Here is a 19,806-nt window from a genome sequence, read left to right as displayed (position 1 = left end):
GGACTTATTGTGGAACCAGCTCAAAAGAACTCCAAAATGTTCTCTTTTTCTCTCCTCTAGGCCTGGCTTTGTTCAGTGGGACCGGGACCGGAGATGGAAATCATCACACCTTGCTTTACCTATAACTGACGAGAGTGACAACATCGAGGTTAGTGACTTTCATGGTTAATTGATGATGTCCACATGATTCATAATGCAAAAGTGAATGCATTTCTTTACCCCAATGCAGCTCCAATGCAGCTCCAATGCAGCTCCAATTTCATAGTCCACCGTTCAGAACATCTCCGAATTGTTCAGCCACATAGAGTTTGATCAGATAAGTCCATCATGTATTATTGCTACTGTACCAATATCATCTACCGGTAGTTACGAAGCTTAAACTCTGAGTCGACTGAGGCTTGATCCCGTGCTGATCTCACTGAACTCTCAGACATAAGTTAGGTTGGCACTGCATTCTCGTATGTTAATTTGCCCATTGCCGCTCGTTTCCGTTGGCCGACATTCGGAGTTGGCCCTACCAGGCCTCTCAGCCTATAATTGCCCTTTCTGGGCAATACAACTCACAGGGATTGGATGATGTGTTTCGTTTGGTTCTCTTCTCTTCTCTTCTCTCTGCTAGCAGTGTTACCCACAGGGGTCCTTACTTGTAAACAGCACCTGATGTTCCTCTCGACAGGGCATTCGAGCGCATACACCGCTTATAATAAAGGCTTCAGAGGGTGTCATGTTTGCTGAAGTAGGCATCCACTTGAAATGTCCTGAAGAAGAAATCAACACATTAGTTTTGGAGTAGGAAAAAATATCCATTCCTGTCCCCGTCGGGTTCTATGACTCTATGGCGTATAATCTCCCCGAAGGCTTTCCCGGAGAAGTTTTTAGTGAAGTCTAGCGCTGGAACTGGAAATTTACAGCGCTACGGCCACTAACCGCCTCGACTGTTCGACAATCCTTCCATCAGCGCTGCTGCTTAGCTGCACGTGGCCGTGGTATACTGTGCCTGCCATTCCCGAGGTTGGGTAAATTTCCAGATTTCCGAGGATAGACCTCAACACCGAGGAAAGCACATCATCACGAAATAAGCATCAACGAATTCCATCGTACTTATTGATATGCGGCAATGGCGTAGTTTGGCATTGATAATCAACAAATTGCTTGTCTGGGAAATAGCATCTGACGAGAAGTATGCAGCCCAAGACTGGCTGGTGATGTGCTCTGCCGTGTCATGTGCCGCTGCATCGAATCATATTTTGCTGGGCTGATGCTGGTTTCTGATCCCTTTAAGGTACCACCAAGGTATTTTTATGGGACATGCCCCAGTATTAATTGGCTGCTGATCAATAGGCCACAGCTACCAGCCTGAAGGTGGCAGAAGAGTAAGAGTTCAAGTTCTGATCTGCATATTGCAGTATCAAAGGTACCTTAATCTATACTGATTATATAGGTAAAAGGAGGTCCCCTTAATAGTAGGCTATCGATTGGTTAGAGGCTTTATAAATACTTTTGTGGTGCCTTCTGGTCTCTCAAAGGGATATTGCGGCTGGTCTTCTCGATCCTTTCCGTCAGTTGTTCCCGAGGAAAACTAACACTGACACTGCCTAGGTTAGTGAGATCAAATCATCAAAGGGTCCCCCCTTGATCGACCCTGTGCGCCCTGTGGCTTACCGGGCCGGTCTTCGGCCTGCTACGCCGATTCTCACTGAGAACTCATGAGACTAGTGTGCGTCTAGAAAAAACAGACTCATTCGGAGACATGGCCCGTCTGATCTTCAGTGCACAGTAAAGAGCCTGCGGGTGCTTTACCGAGACAGATCAGGAGGACATGCATGGACAGAAGAAAACAATGGCTGGCTAGGCTAGGTTGCTGCATGAAGTTACACTTCGTTCAACTAACACAGTTCACTAGGGCATACAGCGACACAGCACAGCATAATTCCATTCCAGGACTCATATGAAGAGATTTTCTGTAGCAAATTGTTCTTTTCAACTTTCCAGCGGCCACAACCGGTCAGCATCGGTACGTGTCTTTGCAAAGGGACTCCATCGTCGTTTACTTGGTCTATTCCACCCATGGGGGAATAAACCTGGTCCTACGATCCACGATCGAACTTCGCAAGATCCAACATGCTCCTCGATGACCCACAATGTATTACGTTGCGCGACACTGTGCTGTATGTCCCTGATGGGCATCAGATCAGAAAACGTTGGAGCATGCCAAGGGAGCATTAGCCTGGTGCGTACCGTTCGTGGAACATTCTCTTGGCCAACCGTAACACCGCATTGCGCCCATACGGACTGTGCCAGGGTCTGTTGTGGACTGTGCTGGTGCTGAATCCACCTTGCTGGTCGCACGCCCTTCGGCGGTCTCCAGGCCTCAGACCTACCCACAACCCACACGCCCAAAGGGGTTACAGGGCTTCAGCGCGCGAGCAGAACTGGCAGAGTCAGGCGGGAGCCGCCTGTCAGTGCATATCCACCAAGGCGCCACTTAACAAGCTCGCCATAGCAGGGCATCTTTGGGCTATGACACATCGTTTCCCCCAGGGACGGAGCACGAGTCGAAGGCTCTGAGTTCAGATATTTAGTCTTGGTGATGCCCTCGATCTTTCCACTCGAAAGGACTCTCCATATCTTCCCCAGAATCATCTTGGTTTATCTTCAATTTCCCCAGACTCACATCTACTATCCCGGGTTGACAACACTTGACTAAAGTTAGTCCCCAGATATATCGACTTACAAAAAGTTCACTTACACACGAACGAAACAAAACAACGATCAACGACAGTTACAATTGGTTATCTAGAAGACACTCGATACCAATTGATATCTCAGTCACTCGCTCTTCACAGAAGTTACGAGAAAAAACGAAAAACAAATCTACCACTTACTCGCGGCATCCGCAGCTAGTAGCCGGCACTCAAAATCCTTGCACACCACCTCGGAACAGGTTTGAGTCGCAGCATCGTCATTACCGACTTCGCATTGACGCAGCTTGCAACATTTGCAAAGTCAGAAGACCAGTTGCCCCTGGCTATCTCCCGCCGTATACACCCACATCATACGCCGGCGTCAACAATACTATTTCCGGTATTACATCACCCTGAAGAGTTTTTGCGAAAACTCGTTCACGCCGAGTGCTATTTTAGCCGCCAACCCCCACCATCTAAACCCGTATAATCAACCACAAAAGAGAGCGTCTTACAAAAGGATCGCTCACTACCACCGCCATGCCCCACCGCGTGGCTAACTTCATCCGCACCTCTTCTGGCAACATTGCTCAGATCAAGAAGGTTGCTCGATCACGCACAAACAGCCCTTACACATCAGACGGCGAGGATCGACCTCAAATCCACGCTGTCAAGATGACCGAACTCGCAGATGCCGTTAAGAAGCATCACCGAATCTCTTTGCCCTTTGGCAAGTCCCACAAGGAACAGCCCTCAGATGTTACCATTGACTGGAGCATCGAGAGCCCACCTGTGGTTTTCCACGGCAACACTGAGGAGAGCACTGGCGCTCTCATCACTGGACAGATGTTCCTCGATGTCAAAGAGGAGGTTGTCGAGGTTGGAAGCTTCGCAGCTTCTCTCAAGCTTCACATCTACCAGAAGAGGCCTTACCAGGGCCACTGCACAGATTGCCAGAACCAGTACACTGAGCTCAAGAGCTGGCAATTCCTAGCTCTGCCTACCACACTTCGCAAGGGTCGTCACCCATTCCCTTTCTCTATTCTCCTGGATGGCCACCTCCCGGCTACCATGGATACTCCCCTTGTCGCCATCTCATATGAGTTCAAGGCTGATGCCTACGTCACCAAGAGCGTGCACTCAGCCAGTGGCTCCGTCACACCTGTGCGATTCGAGCGAACTGTCCCTGTTAAGCGATCTCTTCCCGAGAATGAAATCCCTCACCACTCTGTCCGCGTCTTTCCTCCTACCAACATCAAGGCCAGCGCCCACTACAACAACATCATTCACCCTACCGGAACCAACACTGTCAGCCTGCGACTTGACGGTCTCATGAGCCGTAACGACAAGGCGAAGACCATTGACTTCTGGCGACTAAAGAAGGTCACATGGAGACTCGAGGAGACCATCAAGACTGTGGCCCCTGCCTGCGACCGACATGCTCCTGCAGCTGAAGACCCCGAGAAGAAGAGCCTCCCCCGCAATGAGGTCCGCGTCCTGGGCGAGAAGCACCTCCACGATGGATGGAAGTCTGACTTCACTGGCACCGATGGCAAGGTTGAGCTTGAATTCGATTACTTTGCCAATCAGTACAAGTCTCACACCAAGGAGCTCAAGTATGCCTGTGACACCAAGTCTGCTGAGGGCGTCGAAGTGACACATTCACTCCTCATTGAGCTTGTTGTTTCTCGAGAATACGCTCCCGAGGGTAAGCCTCAACTGGCTACCCAAACCGGCACCGGCCGCATCCTGCGAATGCATTACGGTGTTGTCATGACTGCTCATGCTGGCATGGGTGTCAGCTGGGATAACGAAGCTCCCCCGGTCTACCAAGACGTGCCTCCTAGCCCCCCTGCCTACCCTGCCGTTGAGTCTCCAGTTGAGTACGAGAGCCTGGAGCATCTCGATGCCCACCGACTCAGCAGTCTTTCCAACTCATCAGATGATGGTAGCCAATAGAGTTGCCGCCGATGAGTTTCACAACATTGTCTTTTATTGCTTAATACTTGCACTTTTCCTTTGTTACCAACTGCATGAGACACGCGGCGATCCGATTTGCGAAAAGAAGATACCCCAGAAGCGTTGATAGGAAGACTCAGTAACTTCCACCTCTACATTATAAAGAAAGGGAATACAGAACATATGGGAAATGACTTTAAAACGGAGTTTTGGAGTACAAAAAGTTAAAGTGGATTGGATATCAGGGACAGAAGAGCCCATGTGTTGTATAGCTATAAAAGCTTCTGTATCTAGTCATGAGAAGAAAGGCCGCCCAAAGAAGCAGGCTTGAAAACATTGAATAATTATGAACCATTTCACCTCTCAAACTTGACGATAATCTCATGTGAATTATTGGTTACTTGGCAACGAGCCAGTTTCTGTTTGTTCATTGACTCGCATAGAGTAGTCAACCGGATTCTTGGTCTAGAACAAGATAAGTGGTGTGAGTCAGATGCAGCCAAGCATGAGGCGTCCGGGGTTAGATAACCGAGGCACTCATAACCGGAAAGAGAAGCAATCTTGAAGTCTGATAAACAAAAACCTGGGGTCTGCGGGCGGATAACAGCCTGCAGCCAGCCTTGATACGCCGGGTAAGTGGTCAGTGTCACAAGCAAAAGCGGTACATACATTACGCGGAACAACTAATATGTGAGTTTGAGCCCGAAAGGCGGGGTGAATTCTCGCGTCGACCAAGAATATGTAGCGTTGATCGTCAAAAGTGGTGGTCAGTCTGTGATGCATGATGTATCACAAGACGTGCAGAGACAACAGGATTCTGCATAGAAAATTGTGTCATTGGCGTGCGGACTTGGACTCCCGGTATAACTTGCCAGAAGAGGGAGCAGTGGCTTGTTCAAAGTATTGCCCGGATGCAGCATCCGTTATGGCTTTGGTCCGGTCTTGTTTCCGGTCTTGTGTGTCACATCCCATGTGAGTTGATGGCGCACATGTTTAGTGGATGGTGAAAGCTCAAGAATAGAAATTACAAGCTTGGTTAGATTAGCTACCAAGCTATCTGAGAAAATATGCTTGTTTGATGGGGCTTGTCTTGGCTGGTTTGGGAGTTGGAGATTGCTTGGAGGGATATCTGCCGGTCTCGTAATCGGATGAGCTTGAATTGCACAAAGAGGTACGTTTCGCTCTTAGCTTTCAGTACAAAGCACTGGAAGGAGGATTTTCTCTCATACCGCAGTCGACAATAGGTCATGTGATGTGAAATATTTCTCTTAGGTAACTTGTTGTCTGTTTCATCTCGAAACGCTGGCATTACGGATGTTCTTATTAGACCACCTTGGCTTGGGAAACATATGCCCTGCTAAATATTTAAACATCTACCAGAAGTTCAAGTTGCATTCACAGTGATGTTCACCAGTCAAGAACTGTATCAGAGAGTTCTTTGATGTTTACTTATCCGCTTCTAACATGGTTGCATAGCGAATTCGAGGGTAGAGCCTAGTTGCTATAATTCTTGGGCAGAATCCCATGTTGTATAGTAATGAGACGTTTAATATACGGGTTGAGGACTAGTAAAGACGTGAAAAGTGAATTTAGGTCGCAAACATAGGACATTAAGCCCCAACCTGTGAACTATTCCAGGGCGGAGATTGAGATACTTGACTTACTCCCCAAGGCATCGCCGAGCACCTGTCCACGGCCAATAACCCCCCTCTACAATGGTAATATTTGTGACCAGGTTGTAAGTCTTTGTAGTATCAGTCTCTAGATAGTTCTTTCCGTCATAAGATAGCCTACGATTAGGATAGTTAACCATACCAGGGCCGAGAATTAGGGATAGCTTAGACGGGCCAAAGGATAACTCTTTGGACTTTCCGGCTAAGCCATCTTGAGAAGATTATGAACTGAGATGTTGTAAGCTGCACCAGATGACGGCGTTCTTGTGAGTCTGAAAAATACTTGTAAAAACACCTGGATACATGATACGATGACGATAATGCAAAGAAAGAGTTCATCAACCATGTCCACAAAAGATATTCAAGGCTTACCAGAGCCGATAGCAGGCAGACTTTGGGGAATTAGCTCAAGAGTCCAGGCAATGATACATTCGCTCCTTGAGTGAGATATTGAGTAAATAGTCTCAATCATACAAGAAAGACACAAAATGCCAGCTAAGAAATCTTGGATGGTCTGTCTCCTACACATGTATAAATCTTAGGCTCCATCATCTCAGTGAACTACGACTGTACCATCATTGATTTAAGTGTATCTAAAGAAGGGTGCGGAAAAGCTATGATAATACAAGTATATCGGTTCCGAGTTCTGGTGAACCCCGAGGCTTACTTACAACGATGGACTCACGAAGCCTAACGGATGACCCTGTACTTCCTGTTACAACTTCAATCCACAATTTTGAGTAAGCCCAAAGTTCAATAACATGAGAAACATGAAATGGACTACAGAACAAGACGGGTATTGAGAGAAGAATAATGCTGGGTCCAAGTGGATCGTTGCGATGTCGTAAGACATCGAGCACAGCTACAGAGATACACTTTTAAAAGGAGTCCTATTATCGACCAGAGCAAACTAATCTACACCGGAGAGAGCAACTAGAAGGAATTTAAAGATTATACCTTGAGTAGCGATCGTCAAGATGCCTGCTCGCTCTATCAGCAATAACCAGCGCCAATATTTCCAAGTAAGTCACCATGTGACACAAGAGACAGGGCAACCGGAGACCGAGATATGCCGAGATCGATTCAATGCCTAAAACACTGTATTGCTATGGGGTGGTAACAAATTATCAGAATCGATTGCAAGCTATTGATAGAATATCGGCCCAGCATCGGTCGCATCAAAAAAAAGCTGTTTGAGGCTCGTTTGAGAATCGAGAACTCGTAAGTCGACCCATAATATCACATTTTTAGAAGACGATCTCCTGATAATGCCCCAGAGGTAGCATACTTGAATGCTCTCTTGCTACGAATAAGCTAATTGTTGCATGGCTGTTATAGCTGATCTTATGCATCATATGATAGCGGTCAAGAAAGTGTGAAAGATGCTGATTGGCTAACTTCATGGTTGATCAAAGCCAGGTCTTACAACATCGAATGTGATAGTTAACGAGGAGATGCTTGTTCCCCATTGTATTGCTCAAGATATTCTGAGAGATGAACTTCTTGGGAGCACTTGCAAACGGAGTTGCCAAGCAACTGAAGGATCAGTCAATAGCTTACCCCGGATTTTGAAGCTGTTGCTGTAGATGGAGCTGGAGCTGGAGCTGGAGCTGGAGTGTGGAGACTCCGGGTGTCCGGAACCGGCATCTATCATCAGGTACAGAAAAGATGGCTATCAATGGTATCATATCATGATGCATACAGCAGATGCCAATTCTTCACCCAAATCACACAATTATCCCCCTGATTAAACATGCCAGATATCAATTACTCCTGATACTCGTCTCGAGTCACACGACTCGATGGTTTTTCTAGCTTCCTCGACTAAACTTGCCCGATTCCAACCGTGGCCCACCAAACAAGGTCAAGATACAGAAGAAGCTTCAAAGTCTTCCCTCCCGTCAACTCCCGCGGACGACAACCCCGGGAGAGCGCCAACGCTAACGCGTGAAACTGATGATTTAATGCAACTGTTTCAGGGAGTCAATCATATCAACATAAACAGAGTCTCACACCGTAACACGGAACTTGGCCGAAATGATGCCTCAGGCTCTCCCGGCGCCGTATCCACTTCCCTTGAGCCGAGAGTGACCCATGATAGCTCCGAGCTATGAGTAACAGTTTAGCACATTTTACCCCGGATTTCGGCTTCTGCGTGTTACTCATAAACTCTTGCATTCCTCCCCTTCCTATATCTTCTGTCTCTCGTTCTCTTTACCTATGGAATAAATTGTATCTTCACTTATTATACCTACTACACCTACCTAATAACAAACATAACGGAATGGCCCCATTTCTGAATACGCCCATGGACACAAGAAATACCTACACCGATAGACGATAACCTCTTCGTGAAAATGGCTACTTGCAGTCTCAAGTCGCTGCGGCGACCATCACTCACCCTCATATCTGGAGCGAGGAAGACGTCTTTTCGTTTCAATGGCCTCATCTCAAAAGCTGCCACTCGTGGTTTGGCTACCGTCACCGCTCAAACAACACAGCCAGCTGTGATGATGGAAGACCATAATACTAGACTGATCAACATGGGGCTACAACTACAACTACATCGAACATGTCGAAAACCTCGAACAGTACCGCCTTGGGGGTTTCCATCCCGTATCCCTAGGTGAAACCATCAATAACCGCTACCTGGTCCTCAACAAGCTCGGCCACGGTGGATACTCAACTGTATGGCTCTCATGGGACATCTTGAAACAGAAGTATGCCGCATTGAAGATTGTACTAGCAGATTTCGGTGAAGACTCAACAGAAGTCGATGTCCTTCAGCGTCTGGAAGCCAAAGCCACGAAGAAACATCCCGGAAGGTCTCTCATTAGACATGTCACCGATAACTTTCACTTCGATGGTCCCAATGGAAGACACACCTGTCTGGTTAACGATCCGGCGATGATGTCGCTGCGTCTTGCGAAGGACGCCTTTTTCACAAGACTCTTTCAGCCACGGACTGCCCGAGCTATCGCCGTTCAAGTTGTGCAGTCCATCGCGTACCTCCATGAAGGCGGTGTAGTACACGGCGACCTCCACCTCGACAACATCTTGCTCCAGCTTCCGGACCGAATCAAGCGCTTGTCGCCTGATCAACTTCACGAGCGACATAGTCATCCAACGACAGTCCCTGTGACGAGACTCGACGGACTTCCTCTTGACGAAAATGCACCGCGAAACGCTGTGCTGCCAATTTGGCTTGGTCAAAAGAGCGAGGATGTAGCTCTGGCAGATGCAAAGATCTTACTGGGCGATTTCGGCGAGTCCTATTTACCGAGTCAAGAAAAGCGTCAATATTCCAACGCTCCGATTCGCTACCGGGCACCCGAAACTCAATTCCCCGATGTGTGTCAACCTCTCTCGTTCAGCTCCGATATTTGGAGCCTTGGCTGTCTCCTCTGGAACGTCGTCGGACAACGCCCGCTATTCGACGCCTGGACCCTCTCGGAAGATGACATTCTTCAAGACCAAATTGATCTTCTTGGTGAAATCCCAGAAGAGTGGTCTGCCTACGGCGCCAAGCGATCAGAGTACTGGGTCGAGGACGTCGAAGAAGAGGCGTCGTCACAAGCCACTACTCAGGGCGGTTTCACATGGGATGTCCGCTTTGAGCGCTGTGTGCAACAAGGACGAAAGGAGAGCGGCATGAAGCCCATGTCAAAGGATGAGAAGGAGGCTTTTATTGATATGATGAAAAAGATAATTACTTTCCGCCCTGAGGATAGGATAACGGCTAAAGACCTGCTGGAGTCACGATGGATGAAACAGTGGGCCTTGCCGGAGCTGAAGAAGCTTGCGGCTTCATGATTGATGTTAAAAATGGGATTGGCATTCTGAATTAGCGAGTTTGGGAAAAGCGTTTGTTTATATGGATCATAAATCAGATTTACTTAATACCAATTGATGCATGCTTTTTCTTGTCATAGCTGTGGAAACTGGGTGATTGCCATAAACTCTCAGTCTTGTAAGTGACCAGTGAATAACATTCATGTGGTCATCGGATCTTTCACATATGTCATGTGCAATCATACATAGTTTGTACTTATTTGCAGCTGCGAATGAACAGGGCTGTTCAATTGAGGGAAACGTTTGAGACAATTGGCGATATGGAGATCAACCACACTGTCGTGGGTATGTGCTGGTTTGACTAATTGTTTTCATGCTTGTTGGGTATTTCGGAGTAAGAACATGTGTGCTTCTGTTTTTCGTACAGAAAATCATATATAAAAACAGTAGTCTACAAGAGTGATCATTACAACCGGCGATTCGAAATAGCGACTGTTGCAAACGATGGTAGAAAATAAGGAGGTATCCCCCAAACTGATGGTAAAACAAACAATGTCCCTGCAAAGCATTTATCCCCGCAAAGGGGGAGGGTACAAGTAGGCCTGTATATATTTGGTTGAGAGCTTAGTCTTGATTCTAGAAGTTTGTATCATGCCTTGGTTTCCAAGACCTCCACTGCGCATAACTCTAAGCAAGCAGACTAGAGTAAATTGCAACGATTAGAAGCCGTCAAGAAAGGGACACACGATATCGAGAACAGCTTGGAGTAAAACTATGCGAGATTTGTATTTTCAGGCTCAAGATTATGGACTCAAGCACAAACTTGCGCTCAGAGTGACCTATATTAACGATCTTTGCGAAGAATTTCGTGTATAAATACTCCGTATATGCCTGCCCCAGTCTTCTCTTTCTCCTCAAAGAATCATTCCTCTTTATAAGAAGTGTTATGATATACTGTACCTTCCTTGACTTTGAACTGGTATTTCCATATTTCATTCTGCCAATATGGCGAATGATTCTATGCTTGTAAGAATTCTTTATTATATAGAATATAACTGCTACTTCTCAGGACTGGCTGAATCACTTAATTATATTTGCTATGGTTACTTAACATATTGAACCGAGGAGACAGAGGCATGAAGAAGGGGCATGTATTACCCAAAGCTTGGCCTCCCTCGACTATCTTTACCAAGACTTGGGCTCCGGCCAACAAGACCATCTTTAATATCGGAATTTCACTCCTAAAAACACCTTCGACCATCAGCTTCCAGATGCTCTCAAGGGTAAGAGTTACTTGCCCAAGGAGATGGCCTATACCGCCGGTATGGAGCACTGGTTCAGAACAGACTCTGCACTTTCTTTGCCCTGTTCTTCATACAATTATATTTTCAAGTATTCTGGCACCTCAATGGAATAATGATCTGAATTGATAAAAACATCGGCAATCTGCAGCCTCTTTCATGCACACACAAAGTTCTTTTCTACTTTGGCATGGTAAGGAGCCCCCTCATACCAGAACCCTATTACACAGAGCAACTTCAATACTCAGAACAATTTTATGAGACTAATGATTCATATGACAATCACTACTTAGCTATCCGTCCATAAATATATAGGTTCTCTCACAGCCAAAGCTTTGAGTCTCTTACTAGGTTCATGTTAGAGCTTTCCCTATGAAGGGCTGGCCCCAAGCCGTCCAACGAGAGCGGAGTATGTCAAGAGCTAAGGCACTTTGGCTGAGGACGCCATTGACTAATGATCTACAAAAAAGAGCCAAGTAATCAGTGCGTCCCTAGAAATTTGAACCATGGGAAGATTTCGATTCAGAAGACGGGCATGTGAACATAGGGGAAGCAAGGCATAAAGATATGGCGAGAGACAATGGCCATTGAAGCAGCATTCAGGGAGTTTAAGCTTGCAGGCGTCCCTGTAAGCATAAAAAAGGCAAAATCAAGGAGGAGACACCTGGCTGGGACTGCGCTGATTAGATCAGTAGTAAACCATGTCGAGGAGCACTACGGAAAGACACAAGAGATTTATGCCTCCGCCCAGATATGCAAAATGGCTCGGACTTTACAGCAACCGGAATCTAGAGTGCGTATCCTAAACTACAGCATCCAACATTGCAATTGTGGTCTTTGCGGCAATGTCATATAAAACCAGCATGGAGAAGTATCCCCAAGCGGATACTGGTGTGAGTATACCCTTTTATACTCTGGTAAGACCTAGACAATGAATTCTAATACCAACTCTCACCTCAGTCCCACATCTAAAATGCGAGCTCATCGACACCTCTGGTCAGCTCATAATGGTCAGCCTGTGTTTGATCAACCCCAGCTATGATGCACCGAGTGTGCTGCCGCGGGAGACTATCAGTAATGCGAACGCATCAAGGGGAAGAACAGGTGCTGCACCCACAACTTGATACTACAGCAATGCCAAAGAGACTTCGCTCCGGGGAAAGCCCTCGTCTCATTCATCAGACAGTAAAACGCCACATGATACCTCAAGAACATTCAAAGCGCGACACGTCTTTATTTCCATATTGTTACATGGTCAAAATTCAGCGTCTATGTCAATCACAATTGAATATTACTTCAAACCATGTGCTACAACACAAAAGCAGCATCCTTTAACCCTCAGCGCGTTGACCGTGGGCTGTATCGAGACTGTCGCCAAGTATCACGCACGCCGAACTTGATACAACGACTAATTCGATTGAACTATGCCCAAGGCAACCTTTTGCAAGGATAGCGAGCGAATCTCTAGTATTTTCCCTTCGTCTCGCTCAAACTCGTGGAAGTGCCAGTTTCGTACCTTGAGGGGAAGAAAACAGCCACAGGTTCGAGATGGTGTCTCTTATAGCTGGGACCGAATTCGATGTCAATCAATGCGATAGAGTGCCTGTAAAGCAGAAAGCTGTTTGGCATAAATTATAGCTGGTCAAGCTCACACGGATTGTATCACTTATCTTGACTATGTTTCGATCTACGAAGTATGGATACTCCTTGATTCAGGGAGTATTTAAATATGGATGATAATATTCAAGAAATTTTATTCAGTGACATTAATTATCGGATCTCATAGCCGAAGAGAATCAATAAGTTGAGCCGTCGTCTCTCATACGCTGAGGGGAAAAGGATCATGATATTAGACCCCCTTTCAGAACATTTTACCCAAATTTGCCATCTATTTTCCGGTCTATGCAAACCAGTTTAGTCCCACGACATACCATCATCGTCGTACCTAAACAACCTCAGAATCGCTGACGCAACTTGCTCTCCGTCATGTTCTAGATCCGCCGTCTCAGCCGCCCGATCCGCATGCTCCAGATCCTTGATCCCACCACTGTCAATTCTCATCTGAATCTGTCTCTTGACCATGTCCTCATCAAAAGCCAGATGCGCCTGTGACGTGAATAGCCGGTTGGGAATATATAATCCCTGAATGGATGTGTGATTACTCGTACCCCAAACATGGACGTCAGTGTCGGGCTTGAGAAGGCCGTTGGATGACTCGACCGTGGGGGCTTCGAGAACTTGGTCTTGGTGCATTTGATGGAGGTAGACTTTGTCATCGTGTGTACGGAAGAGGCGTTTGCCTACAGGTGTGAGGGTGATTGCATTGTGACCAAGTTCCCAGTCGTTGGTAGGTGACGGGCCGACTTTGCCTCCTAGAAGACGAGAGAGGACCTGATGGCCGAAGCAAACGCCTGTGAAGTGAAAGTCTGGGCGCTTTATCCATAGTTCTAGGAACAGTGAGTTTACCTTCCAAGAGAGAAATAACGGGCTACTCACGCTTCAAAAGATCGAGCAAGTCATGAATCCACTGGTTGTCGCCATGCGCGTCATACATACTGCCCGTAATGAGCAGCCCATCGTAACCCTCAAACTCCTCCACCTTCGGCATGCGACCGCCCTCTTCTGTCACGACAAAGACCTGCTCTGTCTCAACGCCCAGCGGAGGATGGTGCTTGCTTCCAGCCTCTGAAAAATGGCGATGCAGAATCTCACCAAACGAACCGCGCTCGGTCTGAGTATCAGGATGAGGAGTATCAGTCTCGAGAACAAAGACTTTGACGACTTGTGCGTCGATTGTGGGCTTGTAATGTTGACCCATGCTGCTTGCTGTTGTATAGAGCTTTCGTAGTGGTGAAGGTGTAAGTGTGCGAGTGTGAGGTTGTATGCCGGATTTTGGAGGGGCAGTGAAGCGTGGGAGATGCTTTGCAGCGTTGGATGTATTTAAACGGCAGGACAACGACCGAATTCCAGTTTTGAACATTTTTACAATATCATAATGTGTAATTGTACAAGATTTTTCTTGGCCTCGAAAGATTCTATAGACTTGATTCTTTTTTCGTCTTGACGTCAGCTAAGACTCTTGACAATAGCGAACTGGGCGAGCCAAGCCCGTGATGACGGCAGCGGGTCACGAATAGTGGGTTTGAGGCGGCTTTTCGATATTGATATTCTGCCTGCATCTGCAGCACAGGATGCACATCTTTCCTGTTGCATGTAACCTGCTGTCAGAAGTATTTGTACCTGTAAATCAGGGGATCGGTAGGGATCTCTGTTCCAATGGGAGTGAGATGGAGTTACCAATTGAGGTTCTGACATGAGGGGCACCCACACTCAAGCTTGGCTTAAAACAAGCATACCAAATAACCATGATACTCTATTCAACAATGCTAAAATCGATAAACATTTACAGTTTGCTCTCTTCCTCCGATCCCCAGTAGAATGTGCTAATCTCAACTCCAACATACTCATCGTTGTACTTTCTCGTCTCTTCTCCCTCCCTTGCTGCTCCCGCGCACACAAGCAATGGCATAAAGTGCTCTCCTCCATTAGGCGGGTGCATCATATCAGCATATGGAAATTTTCTCCACCCCTTGAGAGCCTTCCACCGCTCATCTGTATCCTTCTTGAGCGTCGCCTCAGTTAATGTGTTGTTCCATTCATCAGACAAGGTTCGGAATTGCGCCTGCTGTTCAGACCCCGCATTCATCAGCATCATCATGGCGCGAATGTTATGAAAGCTTGCAAACCCTGAACCAACGACGGCGATATTGTTGGCTCGCAGTTTTCGCAGTGCTGCGCCCATGCGGAGATGTTCTTCAGGATCCTCTGACTCAAGAACTGAGACCTGGACTACGGGGATGTCGGCTTTGGGATTGACGAGCAGAAGCGGAATAAAAACTCCGTGGTCCCATCCTCGCTCGTCATCTAATTCAGGTGTGAGACCTTCTCCGCGCAGAGCATCGGCGATCTCGTTTGCGATCTCTGGGTGTCCGGGTGCTGGGTACTTGAGAGAGTATGATTCACGAGGGAACCCGTAGTAGTCGTAGAGTAACTTATGAGATGCGCCTGATGAGATGGTGGGCTTTGCGGTTGACCAGTGGGCGGTGACAAGGATGATGGCTCGGGGTTGATCTGGGGTGCCGAGCTTGAGGATCTTGGGGACGCGGTTCTTTAGGGAGTAGACAATGCTTTCATGCTTAGGGTCGCCAAGAACAGGCATCGGGCCTAACAGTGTTAGCTATGCCGGCAATTGAGCCAGATCATATGGTGTCGACTTACCACCGCCATGGGATAGCGCAATTACAGGGGCAACCTTTGACATGGTGGATGAATGTGAATGTCTCTGAGATGAAAACGAAAACGACTTGAATAAAGATGTCGAAAAATTTCTTCGTGCAATTAGAGGCCAATTCCACATGAACTGCTATCTGTTGGCTACTATACTTTATCTTGTATATGATTCTACCGTAGCTCATTCCATCATGGCGGGGTCCTCAAGCTATTTATCCTCTTGTCCCATGATAATGGGGCCATCATGGCTTGTGGAGCATTTTCCGATTTCTGCTTGCTGCTTCCGAAAACCTCTGCCGAAATCGACCAGATTTACGATTTCAGCCAATGGAATCGCTCTTGGTCATTACCCGCGCGCGATGCTCCACTTTGCTCCCGCGCGTCACTGTTTGTAATCCCCGCGTCCCGAAGGGTCGGCTCCCACTGTATTTCTGTTGGCGATGGCCTCATTTGCAAGTTGCCACTCATATTATAAATCTACAACACTCACATCAAAGGAGATGAGAAAGAGTTTATTAAGAACACATGCTGTACTCAACTCTCATAAGTATTATGAAGACTTTAGTAAAGCTTAGGTAGGGTAAGAGACATGAGAATGACGTCTTGTGTAACTCCATACTCGACTCATGTATCTTGACCTTAGGAGTGAACTTCAAGGAAGCCATCTAAATGGTGGATCTTTTAGATAAACGCATGTAATTCATCCAACTCTTTAACCCAAGTACTCGTATGCTATCAAAAGGTACACCTAGATAAACACAGATACATCACCCCTACCATGGCCAACAGCCTTGATTCTCGATCCAATCTCAAGAGGGCTACCCTCAGTCACCATAAAGTGACCAGAGTCCTTGGCTGACTTTTCATCCGCCCCAAGAATCTTGTAAATGTTGCTACTCACAAGATCGATAGCCTCCTTCTCATTCAACCGTCCACCTCCGTTCTTGAAAGCAGTACCCGCTGCAAAACCCAAGTCACGAAGCTCCCAATCTTCTTGCAGTCCAATCGCAGCAACTACGCCTGCGTCAACCAAGGCATCAATGGTTGTGCCATTGGTGAGTGGTGCACCGGTCAAGGCGCGACGTGAGTCCCAGCTTTCACCCTTTGCCTGCAGCGGCGACAGGATGACTCCAACGCCAGCCTCTCCAAGCTCCTTGGCCAGCAGGTGAGCCTCGGCACCACCAATGATGGCCAGCTTGAGACCACCAACTCTCTTGCTTGAGTCAGCTGTTGTGAGGACACCCTCGATCTCAGACTTGATTCGAAGAGCCGTTGCAATACCATCTGCACTGTTGATGGTGAGGGCCAGAACTTGCTCGCCACTGATCACCTTCTTGAGGTACGCTGCTTCTGAAAACGGATTGCTCGCAGGTTCCGGGGTTGTAGCGGCTGTAAGTAACTTGTTTCTCAGTCCACCGAAAGCGGCTGAATAGCTAGTTGAACCTCTGACATTCAGGTCCAGAGTGTAGTGAACTGCCAGGTCGGGAGCAAAAACTGCGCCTTCTTCCAGAGTTGTCAATGCCGAGGTCAAGAATCCGACGCTGGTACCGAAATGGGTTGCACCACCCACAAAGACTGGTGCTGAGACGGCTCTGGTAACTCCGTATCGTGAGGCAACGTGCAACTTCTTGGAGTCAAGAGCAAGGCCATCGATAGCCCGAGAGAAGATCAACGGGTTGGGTCCATTGTTAGTTGCGTCCTCGGCATCAATCTCGCTGAGACCCAGAGTACCACCCACAGCTGTGAAAGATCGAGTCAAATAACCATTCTTGAGTGCAATAGTCTTTGCGCCAGTTGCAGCCACAGCTTGGAACTCCCGTTCGCAAGCTCCAATGCAAGAAATCTTGCCGTTGTGAACAACCGCATTGACTGGCTTGTCTTGAGATTCGTAAGTCTTCTCATCTTCAAGGAACACCTTCTTGACACCAGTGAAGAGTACGGTATCGAGCTTGCTTGGCCCCTCAACAATCTCAGCAGGCTTCTCGACAGATACAGCTGCTTCTTGTGATTTCATCAGCTCAATAGGGTCCTCGAACTGAGCTGTGCCGTCAATCCAGACTTGCACAGGGGTTGCGCCAACGCTGAGAGGGTCACTATCCCAGACAGCAACGTCGGCATCAAAACCAGGCTTGACTTTTCCTAGACGCTTGCCCAAACCGAGTAGTTCAGCGGGAGCAGATGTCACACTGGCCAGTGCGACGTGGTAAGGAAGGCCGTAGTGGTAAGCCTTAGCTGCTTCAAAAAGGACATGTTGTGCGTTGATCACAGGGTTGTCGCTGACATACACTACTGTCAGGTTATTTTCGTGGAGGATCTTTCCAGCATACTCTGAGCCAATGTATGCTTCGGTCTTGTAGAACATATTATCAGCGAAGAGAGCAGATGCAGGAGGACGTCCGCCCCAGGTTCTCTTGAGGATCTAATAGCTATTAGTAAAAGAAGCCTTTTAATATAACATGTTCTTACCTCGGGCACCAGATATGTCTGGTGAGCATGATGGAAGGCCCGAACAGGGAACTTGAACTCGTTGGTGTGATCCACCATAGCCTCCAAGTCGGGGATCGTGTAACAATGTGTGTTGATATGAACCTGACCACGAAGCGCAGCAGTGAGAGCCTCCCAGGCAATCTCGCCAGGAAGATACTCATCCAAGGACTCAACACCCTGAGACTCAGCCTTCGCGCACCAGTCATCCTGCTTCTGGATCAAATCTCTCGCTTGCTCAAAAGCGTGGCGAAACTCGTAGCTTTCACCCATACGGCTGAATGGCCTATTTCCAACTCGGCCATGAACACGCTTCGCGTTCTCACCACATGCCATCTTCATATATCGCCAGTTGCGGTCTGGGTCGGCAAGCAAGTCCACTGCACTGATTTCCTTGCGGCCATCAGGCTTGCCAACTGCGTGCTTGATGACATAGGCCTCTCCGCCAATATTGTTGCCGGAACCAGGAAGGATGAGTGAAGTAGTAACACCGCCAGACTTGATGACCTCGATTTGAGGATCAAGCGGGAGCAATGAGTCGATAGCTCGAGCCCAAGGTGTGATGTTATCCGACATCTCATTGCCATCTGAGTTTCCCTCAAGAGAGGGCAATGGGTAGACGCCAGCGTGGCTGTGAGTGTCAACAATACCGCTGGTCAGACGGCGGCCATGAGCTTCGTAGACAACTGTGTCATCAGGTAGCGAAGCAGTCTTGATGTCCTTCTCAACACGCTGAATGAGACCTTTCTCGAGAAAGACATCGCCCTGCACCCACTCCCAGCCCTTGCCAGCATACGCATCCTCTTGACTGGTTCCCTCGAGGGGCTCTCCAATCCAGATAGTAGCGTTCTTGATCAAAGTGGGCTTGCCGCCGTCGATATAACGAGCATTCTTATCTCGGCCGAGACCAGGCGGGTCTTGCGGCTTGACACGGAACTTCTTACACGTCTCGAGATCTTCATTGAGTTTCTGAATAGACAAAGTAGTCTTATTTCGCGGTGCGAGTTGTCGCCATTGTGCAAAGACAATGAAGGTCAAACAGGCTAGAGCAAAGAACCTGATACCGCGTGAGCGACGCAACAACCGTCTGTTCCGCTGTTGACCAGGATGAAGGCCAAGCGGCGCTGGCAACGAAACGGAGCTATAAGGCGGAAGATGTGCCTTTTCATCCATTGTAACTTCTTGGTGTGAAGCTTTACAATGCCAATGGATGGGGAATTACGAGATATGAAAGGTAAAGGAGGAGGTGAGAGCTTTGGAATGAAGATCCCGTCTCGTCACTCAGTGATAAGAGGTACTTCGCAAGCCTCGGCTGAGATCTCACAGTGATTGGTCTCCACTATGGCGAGCTATCTACGGTGGGTAACACAGTTACAGGGGACCCAAAGCTCTGCCCTCAAATAAAACTCATACACAACAGTCAGACTGAATGATACCTAGGTAGATCTTCAAGTCATATTGTTCTGAGCTTGCCAGATACGGGGTTGTCTTGCGAAACTACTACGTAGCAGTCATCGGCAAGTTGAATTGGACATGTTGTTCCTTCAGAGTTGGTACCTGAGCCCTGTAATGTCTTGCCTGACGATCCTTCATTGATGGCGAAGTGCTCATCTTATTGTCACC

The 19,806-nt window shown here is 47.7% G+C and overlaps 6 protein-coding genes across 8 annotated transcripts; 3 read left to right on the top strand and 3 right to left on the bottom strand.

Moving 5' to 3' along the window:
• The first annotated feature begins 224 nt into the window (after positions 1–224).
• Positions 225–5,608, top strand: FOXG_10449 (uncharacterized protein). Of its 3 annotated transcripts, XM_018389794.1 has the most exons (3): positions 1,347–1,373; positions 1,449–1,717; positions 1,778–5,011. In XM_018389794.1, the coding sequence occupies exon 3, from the start codon at positions 3,225–3,227 to the stop codon at positions 4,641–4,643; it is 1,419 nt and encodes a 472-aa protein (XP_018248126.1). In that variant the 5' UTR covers positions 1,347–1,373; positions 1,449–1,717; positions 1,778–3,224; the 3' UTR covers positions 4,644–5,011. The 3 variants fall into 3 exon arrangements, with proteins under 3 accessions (XP_018248124.1, XP_018248126.1, XP_018248125.1); XM_018389792.1 differs by having other exon boundaries at positions 225–1,373; positions 1,442–5,608; XM_018389793.1 differs by having other exon boundaries at positions 1,449–5,011.
• A 3,065-nt stretch (positions 5,609–8,673) lies between these two features.
• On the top strand, positions 8,674–10,129 carry FOXG_10448 (CMGC/SRPK protein kinase; the record flags this gene model as incomplete). Its single annotated transcript, XM_018389791.1, has 2 exons — positions 8,674–8,823; positions 8,909–10,129. The coding sequence occupies 2 exons, from the start codon at positions 8,674–8,676 to the stop codon at positions 10,127–10,129; spliced, it is 1,371 nt and encodes a 456-aa protein (XP_018248123.1).
• Positions 10,130–11,113: 984 nt separating this feature from the next.
• FOXG_20299 (uncharacterized protein) lies at positions 11,114–11,525 on the top strand (the record flags this gene model as incomplete). Its single annotated transcript, XM_018400569.1, has 2 exons — positions 11,114–11,134; positions 11,373–11,525. 2 exons carry the CDS (start codon positions 11,114–11,116, stop codon positions 11,523–11,525), a joined length of 174 nt encoding a protein of 57 aa, XP_018248122.1.
• A 1,626-nt stretch (positions 11,526–13,151) lies between these two features.
• FOXG_10447 (uncharacterized protein) lies at positions 13,152–14,342 on the bottom strand. The gene is made up of 2 exons (XM_018389790.1): positions 13,906–14,342; positions 13,152–13,856 (listed from the first exon to the last, which is right to left on the bottom strand). Exons 1-2 carry the CDS (start codon positions 14,225–14,227, stop codon positions 13,324–13,326), a joined length of 855 nt encoding a protein of 284 aa, XP_018248121.1. The 5' UTR covers positions 14,228–14,342; the 3' UTR covers positions 13,152–13,323.
• A 403-nt stretch (positions 14,343–14,745) lies between these two features.
• Positions 14,746–15,915, bottom strand: FOXG_10446 (uncharacterized protein). The gene is made up of 2 exons (XM_018389789.1): positions 15,688–15,915; positions 14,746–15,633 (listed from the first exon to the last, which is right to left on the bottom strand). Exons 1-2 carry the CDS (start codon positions 15,824–15,826, stop codon positions 14,813–14,815), a joined length of 960 nt encoding a protein of 319 aa, XP_018248120.1. The 5' UTR covers positions 15,827–15,915; the 3' UTR covers positions 14,746–14,812.
• A 317-nt stretch (positions 15,916–16,232) lies between these two features.
• Positions 16,233–19,466, bottom strand: FOXG_10445 (uncharacterized protein). The gene is made up of 2 exons (XM_018389788.1): positions 18,166–19,466; positions 16,233–18,118 (listed from the first exon to the last, which is right to left on the bottom strand). The coding sequence occupies exons 1-2, from the start codon at positions 19,354–19,356 to the stop codon at positions 16,448–16,450; spliced, it is 2,862 nt and encodes a 953-aa protein (XP_018248119.1). The 5' UTR covers positions 19,357–19,466; the 3' UTR covers positions 16,233–16,447.
• Between the last annotated feature and the right edge of the window lie 340 nt (positions 19,467–19,806).

Source organism: Fusarium oxysporum, chromosome 7, assembly GCF_000149955.1.
Source record: "Fusarium oxysporum f. sp. lycopersici 4287 chromosome 7, whole genome shotgun sequence".
Lineage (NCBI taxonomy): Eukaryota > Fungi > Ascomycota > Sordariomycetes > Hypocreales > Nectriaceae > Fusarium > Fusarium oxysporum.
This window is presented reverse-complemented; position numbering and strand designations above follow the sequence as displayed.